General features: G+C 35.6%; 1 protein-coding gene across 1 annotated transcript; it reads right to left on the bottom strand.

Moving 5' to 3' along the window:
* Positions 1-3532: 3532 nt before the first annotated feature.
* Positions 3533-9166, bottom strand: LOC145607785 (NADH dehydrogenase [ubiquinone] 1 alpha subcomplex subunit 13-B). The gene is made up of 3 exons (XM_081663376.1): positions 8856-9166; positions 3939-4010; positions 3533-3834 (listed from the first exon to the last, which is right to left on the bottom strand). Exons 1-3 carry the CDS (start codon positions 9068-9070, stop codon positions 3690-3692), a joined length of 432 nt encoding a protein of 143 aa, XP_081519502.1. The 5' UTR covers positions 9071-9166; the 3' UTR covers positions 3533-3689.
* Between the last annotated feature and the right edge of the window lie 445 nt (positions 9167-9611).

Genomic DNA, 9611 nt, shown 5'->3' with positions numbered 1-9611 from the left:
ACAACTAGAAGCGCTCACCAGCCTGATAGAGTCAGCCCGCAGGACTGACCAAGTAACACTCTCCACAAAGGAGATCGTACACCTATAAATAAAGGACAAAGTACAACGGAAAGGAGGTTGGACACACAAGTCATTACACTTTCTACATCTCTCTAAGTACACTTTATCTCTCTAAACACATTCTAACTTAGGCATTGGAGGGGGTTCCTTGAGCCACCCCCGAGGGCAGTTCACGTGTGTTGCCTTGTGCAGGTTATCCACGGGACCCAGCTCGTGTCAGTAGAACCCTTGGATCCACATCTGGAACAATTGGCAATAGAAGGAGGGGTAGGATCATCTGAGGTTCACCTGAGCAAGGGACCAGTTGACAGACCACCATGGCAAGAGAGGAAGTTGTGCAAACACCCATCTCCAAGGCTAGTGACACCAACCAAACGAATTGGAGTCTTAAACGATTACCATGCACTTAGACACTTTCAAAGTCCACTAGCCCCTTAAACGATTGGAGCCTGCAAACATAACTTCTCTTATTACTTATTTAGCAAGTACACCAAAACCCATCCATCCTTCTACATTAAGGGTTGCATCGCAATGTAATTGAATCAACTCATTGTTGAGGTAAACAATCCTCTTGTGGAGTAATCAGTCGACCAAACAAACAAACCACAAGCACGTACAAGCTACTAGTTTTTTCAAAGGTCACACTTAGGCCCTGTTTGATTCACCTTAATTTTGCTGAAGTGAAATTATTTTTACTGAACTGAACTTAATTTTACTGAACTGAAATTATTTTTACTAAAATTAAATTATTTTTACTGAACTGAAATAATTTTTACTGATTTTCTATTATAATTCTTCTTTAAGAAAACTGAATTTTATTGAACTGAACTTATTTTTACTGAACTGAAATTATTTTTACTGAACTGAACTTATTTTTACTGAACTGAAATTATTTTTACTAAATATTATTTTTTTAAGGTGAAAAGAACAGGGCCTTAATCTAAGGTATTTGATATATCTCCAAGATCAACAGACCACCAGCAATATCAACACTTTAAATTGCAGCAACTTAAGGCAAAGAACAAGCATAAGCATCAAGCAAAAGACATACGATATTTACGTGGAAAATATTTTCGATGTGAAGAGTAAAAAATGGGACTATAGGATTCCACCTAAATGGCTCGTATTAATTTTGATCAAGGAATGTTACACAAACACAATTCCAAATCCTAAAAGTGGGTGCATACTCAATTCACCCAACAACAACAATCATAAGAGCAAAAATTGAGAAAGAAATTGATAGATATAATCAGAAAAAATGAGGTTATGTCTAGCAGCTTTAAGCCACGAACCATACCAATTAACGACAATCTGACCATTGAAAACGAAGCCCTAGATGTCCAGACAAGCTGTAAAAATTTGAGCATAATCTGACCACGGAGGAGCCTCGATCGGGCTGATTTTTTAAGCTGCGCAGTGAAAACCATGAGCTGTTCTTGAACTCTTTTTGTGTTTTTGTTTCTTACTCTCAACAACTTGCTTCCCTCATTTACTCCCACTTGCTGACAGCAATTAAAAGGAGTTACCAAGACTTTGTTGCCTATCATTTCACACGGCAAAGGCACCCCCCCAAAGTCAACTAAAGTAGTAGCTTATCAAAGAAGCACTAACACACTTCGGCTAAAACATGACTAGTTGCCCCCAAAAAACTAACACATTATCAAATGGGCTTTCTCCACATAGGAAGGGATCCATAACCCAACACTCATTTGATTGAGGAAGCCAAATATTTGAGCTTCGATTTGGGTTGCCTTCGTAACCCCCAAAGATTTTGATTGTGTATTTATTATGGTTCGTACATTACATGTACACTCTCTCCAAATTACATGTAAAAGCATCAATTGTTTCCTAAAACTCTAAAAGTAAGCAAAGTATCAATATCAAGTAATAAACTATTGTGGTATAAACTGGATTTTTTTTTTTTTTTTTTTTTTTTTTTTTTTTTTTGCAATCAAATTCGTATGTTATTTTGATTAGTTTTACCCAAAAATTTTTTTTGTACTCCTTAATATCTATATTACATATTCACATTGAATTTATTAATAATTTTCGTAAGCTAATTTTATTAAATTCATTTTTTGATGAGACATGCATATGATTATGTTAGAAATCTTTGGCCCCTAAAACAAAAAGCTTCATGATCCGCCATTGGTTGTAAGGCTTCTAATTTCCTTGATCACGCACATTAAGATTCTGTAAATTCTCATTAGTATGTTTGAATAGCTTGACTTAATGACTTGATCAAAGACTCTTGACAATAATTTTTCTTTCTAACTAGCTAGAGTCTTCCAACCGCGTTTTTGAGGGCGAGATCAACATCGTTCTTAACCTTCCTAGAATCGTGGGAATGCCAAGATTTGACATGCTCATCTAGTGATCAACTACTCTCATCTTCAAAAGATTGGTCAACACTTCCAATTTTGAAAAACATACCCCTTTGCTAAACAATACCTCCAATTTATCAAAATTAATTGAATGGGTCGTCGACTCATCCCTACCTGTTGAATACAAAATTACCTCACTACCAAATTTCCTATAAAAAGAATACGAAATTTAATTGGTATGCCTAAAACTTTGTGTCGGTCAAACTGTATTGACTAAATAGAGACAAAGAAAATAGTGCGTCATTTTTTATTTATGGCTACACTTGTAGAATATTAAGTGGATTCTAGCTATATTACACCTGAAATTTCTTCCACCTTTTAAATGATCTAGGATGATTATAAACCTATTGCTTAATTCCAACATTTTCCAAAAATGAAAACCTAATTAATATCCTATATAAACAAAACATGTTTATATTATCAAATTTTCTCTCTCCTTTCCTCCCATGGACAATATTTCCTTCTCCCTCCTCCCCTCCCATGGTCAATTGGTCATGCCGACGATCAACCACTTACAAAAGACACCCTAGTAGCAAGTAGCAAAGTATGAAAAGTGGATACATACTAACCCCTTAGGTGTTAGGGTCATCTAGTGGTCATTTGGTGGTGCTAATGGTCATGCAGTGGTGCGGCAGGTGGTACTAGTGGTCATGTGGTGGTGATAGAGGAGAGAGAAAGGGAGTGTGGCAACTAAATTTACAAAACAACCCTTAATATAGACATGTTTTGAAAAATTTATATGCATAGATTGGTGTTTGTTGTCATAAAAGCCATTGATATTTGGAAAAAAAAAAATGATTGTACCTTTTCAAAATCACAATAATGAATATAGACAAGACTATCGAAGCACACTTAGGAAAAATGGTGTTTGGGATACTTATTAAACCTTAAAACAGAGAGCTAAAATATGCAAGACTGTCAAGACATATACAAAACAGCGCGTATCATACTATCATGTATGACTTCGAATTCAAAAATTACACAACAAAGGTTATAAAATCTTTTCTTTGAAATGCCAACAGCAATTCCTTATAAATGACATTTAAAGACAAAATTATGAAGACAAAGGAAGAAAAACACTAGTGGCGTACACAAAAATTAAAATGGCAATCATATTTATAACAGCAGCAAATAGACACACTCACTCACTGTGAGGGTAAAGAAATATTTGGATTACTACATTATTATTTCTTCTGCTGCAGCAAGGGATGAACAAGATCTTAAACAAGACATCCTCAAAATGGATCACCAAACTTCAGGACGAAGTTCACCAGTTGCAGGAGGCATCCATCTCCCAGAATGGTATACGTTCTCACCTACCTTCCAGCCAGGCACATTCTTCATGATTCTGGCCTCATCTTCTAGGTATTTTTTCCATTCTTTGACAAATCTGTGAATCATGATGAATCATTTAGACTGATGTATAATAACCACAGCAACATTATATAAACAAGAGGAAGTGATATATCACAGACTAATATAACGCTTAACTACCTTTCATCCTCTTCTGCCTGCAGCAAAGGCAGTATGGCTCGGCGAGCAGCATACTTCTCTTCCTTGATTGCCCTATTCATAAAATTAGCATAAGTACATAATGTTCAACGTGTAATCAAGGTAACACTAAGCCGAAGCGTATTTTCATTCCACAACAATTATTCATGGACCTGTGTTTATGTTTAAATTTTTCTAAAAACCTTAGCAGTTATGAATAAACTTTAAATTCATATATCATATGTACACAATACAGTGCAGTTGCTTATAGGAGATTTTGAGTGACAAGTGGACACTAATTACCATAGAAAGTGTACAAGAAACTTAAGGCAATCTCTCCTATGTGGGTATTTGAAGTGCTTTAGTGCTCAATTTTGAAGATAGGAATGCAAAAAGACAAAGAGGGAATGGGACAATAGAGAGACCGACTTAACATCTAGACTTGACTTTCTCACTTTCAGTAGGCCACATGCTATTTTCACCAAATAAACAGTTCTTTAAAAGAATATTAATAATAATTACAAAATCTACAACATATCAGGAAAGAGGTTCTGGAAAAGCATCAAGGTCAAGGATGTAGAGGGGATTGCAATTTATATAGGTTCTTGATAGAGAAGAACTGGTTTGATTGAGGGTAAATCAGCTCAGCAATAGGAGTGCACTAAGGTAAAGCACAGGACAATGAACACTAATAATGGGTGGCAATGGGTAATTCCTACAAGCACCACCCTTTAAAAGAACCCAAGAAAGCTTTTTGCATGTGCATGTACCAAGTTTTAGGTAATATACCCATTTTCATTGGCTCCATGATCCACATATCTATTGCTTAACCATTTTAAATAAGATTTATATTCACTCATTTCTTAGGAAACATATAAACAAATAAGTGAATGTGTATGTCATAATTTCTTCATGTCCATAAGATTATTTAATTTTCAAGTCATTTTCAACTTTGATAAAATAATCCAGGGTCTCTAATTTCAAGCCCTAGACCAAGTCATGATTTGAAATATGCCCAACCCAAGCCTCCAAAAACCTAGGTTACCCAAGGCTTCAGCAGCAATTGAAGCAAATGCTAAAAGCTTCTGGAAATGGTCAATTCTAGCAAAGCCGGAAAGGGTGGTAAATTATATAGCAAAGACATCTAGTAAGGCCCTGTTCACTTCACCTTAAAAAAACAATATTTAGTAAAAATAATTTCAATTTAGTTTAAATAAGTTTAATACAGTAAAATTAATTTCATTTCAGTATAGATAGTTTCAATTAAGTAGTAATCAATAACTTTAAAGAAGAAATGTAATAGAAAATCAGAAAAAAAAAAAAAAAAAAAAAATTCCCTTCATAAAAATTAATTTCAATTCAGTAAAATAAATTTTAATTCAATAAAAATAATTTAAGTTCTGCAAAAACAATTTCAGGTCAGCAAAAAAAAAAGGTGAATGAACAGGGCCTAACAAAAAAGTCAAGTGGCAAATTCATGGTAGGAGAGGTTTGGTTGAAGATTTGAGATTTTATGATTGGAAAAGAATTCTGGGCACAGAGATTTTGCCTGTCAGTCCCCAAAATTCATGGCAGGAGAGGTTTGGTTGAAGATTTAAGGTTTTAAAATAATTCCGGTTGGGGAGACTTTGCCTGACAGCCAGCAAAATTCATGAATGATGAGATAATCCTGTATTCCTGTTTATATAGCATCAATTGACCTCAGTGAACAGCACTGTTACTACTTCAAACAGCCTTTTTTGGTTCTAGAATTGATCACAGAGTTCAATCCATTCTGCAAAATAGAGAGATGGTTAATTGTAGACAGGCCTAACAAAGAAGCCCACTGTCCTATAATATTTTATAAGAAATGATTAGAATTAAATCCCTAAACCCAAGACCATTTACTTCTTCAGATGAAAGAATGGAAACCTGGCCCTATTTTCTTTCATATATTTTGAAAAAAAAAAAAAAAAATCATTGTCCACATAAACTTGACAGAGAAGGAAACTTTAAACCAAACATAATCCAACAGATGAATGATTGGCAGCCTGTTACCAATTTTTCCTTGACATATGAGCGCATATAACCTCCTCCACAAAACCAATCACTCTCCCTGTCTCCCAAAGAAGAGCTGTGCTGGATGAGGGATAATTTTTTTCAGAAAATTGATGGGATTCACATGACATTACAGAGAGTCATACTCTAAAAAAAGAAAGAGTTGGCTATAAATTTTAGCAAAGTCATAGATGCTCAAATTACAAGTAACCATTCTTTCTCCTCATAGAAAACCCCAAGCAATCTTCATCCCATCCAGCTACAGCTTCCATTTCCAGAATAACCAGCTCCTTTTAGTAGGCAAGTGGCTAAAAGAGGCTCTTTAAACACCAAATATGAGGCCCATAAATGACATTGTTTTGATTAACCTCTAGTGTCTTAGTAATCATAAACCATTAAAACCAAGTAAGAGATAACCTCACTATTTTAAAAGCATAGTTATCTCTGATCTCAGCAATTCAAGTTCTTCCATTTTCATCTTACCACCAAATAATCACAAAATTACTAACAGCTTAAGGCTCAACAAAAGAACTGAGCATTCAAGTTATGCACTATGCATGAACAAAATTCAGCCTTCTCCCACAAAAGAACGTAAAAAATAAACCTATAAGTGGGTGACACTATCATCAAAGTAGTCTATAATTTTCATATCAACCAAATGTATATACCATTCTACAACTTAAGCACATACACACACACCAATAACAACCAAAAGGGTAACTAACCATGCACTTCTTTAAGCATGTCCCATGGATGACAAATCATTAAATTGCTGGCTTCCATAATATTGCCATGTGTCAATTTAATACTGTATGAGCTCAATTTTGAAGGGGAAGAGTAATTAAAAGAAGAGTAGTAGTTGAACTAGATGAATCATCACAATTATTCAAAATACATTAATTGCTAGCCGGCAGACACCCTAGTCCAGTAGTCCTTGATGAATAGCATCTGAACAAAGATAGTTCTGCATTAATGACACCAATATGAAGATAATCTCTTAGGTGCACCCATTGAAGCAGCAGTAGACTCTTATTAAAGGTTGGAACTTGGCCACAATATCATCTTCCCGGTCAAAAGATTCATACTGTACTTTCCTAAACACAAGGACTCAGTAATCCACATAAGAACATGAAATTGACTAGAAAGAAAGCTTAATTCATGGAGAAATTATATTAAAGTCAGGACTCATATATAAAATGAGTATCCCAGTGAAATGTCAGGGATAAACGGTGTCACATCAAAGAATCAGATCCTGAAGGAAATGGAACTTGCCGCTAGGTTTACGATTGACATGGTAAACACCCTACAATAGTAGTCATTATGAGTAAAATGCATGAAATCAGCACAAGATACAGGCCATACAGCTAAAATAAAACATAAAGAGGCACAGACTCGTTTTAAGGGAAATCAGAAATTGTAAAGCAATTTGTAGTATTTAAAGAGAATCCACCACTTAAATGTGAATAGTTGTATTTGTATAGGTTGATTACACTGATTAATCAGTATAATCCTACCTTGGCCGTATTCTATCTATTGTTCTCTATAATCTATGTTACAAATCTTTATTAATCTCTTATATCTGAGGTTAATCTACTATGTTGAGCGAGAAATGCCCTAACTATCACTTGGATTCCTAGCATAATAAAAGGTAAATGGTAACACTAGGAAAATAATTGGAGGGGTGAGATAGCTTAAAACCTCAAAACGCCTTAACCACTTATCGTCATCATTGGTAATTAGAGTCAGAGTAAACTAAAATGTGTGAAGAGAGAATCATATCTTGAACTTCATTTATCCAAGGAAGAACCAATCCAATAAACAAAGTACACCACTTAATCTTTTAAATAATTAGTTCCTAAGAAGGATTTAGAAATCATTGTTGTCCTTACATATTATACAATGGAATAGCATAGAACAATGCAATGAAGATAAGGCCCATTCTCAATCTGCATCAACCCTTCAACATGGCTTCTCATCAACAAATCTTATGCAACTACTAGGATGACCGTGGTCGACCATTCTAGCTAGACTGTTATGGTCAAGCAAACTGTGAGTGATAGGCGTAGTTACAATTACCCCACATTCATTGGCCAAGACAAAAAAGACATTTTCTAGAGTATCAACAAACCTTTCATTCCACCCTATCACAAAATAAGTAAAATGGCACAGCAAAAAGTCATTGGCCAAGTTCCCACAAGGGCCACAACTAACTTACCCATGAAAGGCATATTCTATTATGTTTAAAACTCTTGCCATAGCATTCAACTAATTTAGAGTTTGCTACAAAGGCCAATAATCCTCGCCTTTGCAGCAAACTCTAAATTAAGTCCACTAAACATAGCTCATTCAGTTCCACATTCCAATCACATTACATCCCATAATCTCTTAAAGCTCACAAACAATAACCCAGCAACAGTCTCAAACAATTATTCAACAAAACTTTCAAAACCCCATGTAATTTCCTGGCAATCGAAGGTATTTTCACGCCAATATTCAAAATTTCTCAATATACCCATCAATCCAATTCAATCCCTTAACCTATTTATCATACCAACAATTTCACAAACCCTAAATTAAGTCCACTAAACGTAGCTCATTCAGCTCCATATTCCAATCACATTACATCCCATAAACTCTTAAAAGCTCACAAACAGCAACCCAGCAACAATCTCAAACACCAATCAACAAAAACATCAAAAACCTGCAAATCCAAGCCATTTTCACGCCAATATTCCAATCCCCAATATACCCATCAATCAAACTCAATCCCCAAAAGTACCCATCAATCAAATTCAATCGAAAATAGCAACACTAAGTCAAATGCGTAAAATAAACAAGATCCAGGTTAAACAAAAGAAAAAGAGAGAAAAATATAGAAAATACCGGCGCTTCTTGTTGCCCTCGCCAACCTGGTACATACCCCAAGCGAAAGCGCCGAAAGTGGTGAGGAAGATAGCCATGGCGCTAGGACCTTTGGTGGGGATACGACGAGCGTAACGAACAGGAGCGAAACCACCAGGTGGAGGTCCATCTTGAAGGAAAGGCATGTCCTTCACACTCGCCATTCCTGGCTTGTTCCTGATCACTGCCTCCGTCATTTTCTCTCTCTAGGAATTCGATCGTCGCTTTGATTGAGTGATTGGTTGGGTGTTGGGGGTGTCTGATGAGCTAGCTATGGAAGGGCGAGTTCTATTTGTGGGTGGGTTATGGTGATGGGTGTGAGGAGGGGAGTTGGAGAAAGGATGCTTTTTTAGATCCATGGACCCATTGTGTTTTATAAATGCGCAAATTTTAAGATGTGCATGTTAAAGTGTGTGCACCACCAATGAATTGATGCCACGTAGTTAGTAGTTACTAGCTGTAGGTTTCTTCTTTCAAATTCTCAATGTTTTTCCCTTTTCTCCTATTTCACGTGTTCTAATTTCTCTCTCCTCTATTTTCTCTCTCCTCCACTTTTCTCTCTCCTCTTTTTCATTGAATGCGTGCACTTATCTCCATTATATTATTGATTCCTCTATTTTTTCTATTTAATTTGTTCATCATTGCTATCATCGCGATGGATTTAATTTATGTACATCTGGTTCTCGACACTGCAGGTTGATTTCGTTATTTATTTGATAATTATTGCTAATTAGGTTT

This window comes from Chenopodium album, chromosome 23 (genome assembly GCF_948465745.1).
Source record: "Chenopodium album chromosome 23, dcCheAlbu1.1, whole genome shotgun sequence".
NCBI lineage: Eukaryota > Viridiplantae > Streptophyta > Magnoliopsida > Caryophyllales > Amaranthaceae > Chenopodium > Chenopodium album.
The sequence above is the reverse complement of the archived record's forward strand: the minus strand, read 5'-3'. Positions and strand labels throughout refer to the sequence as shown.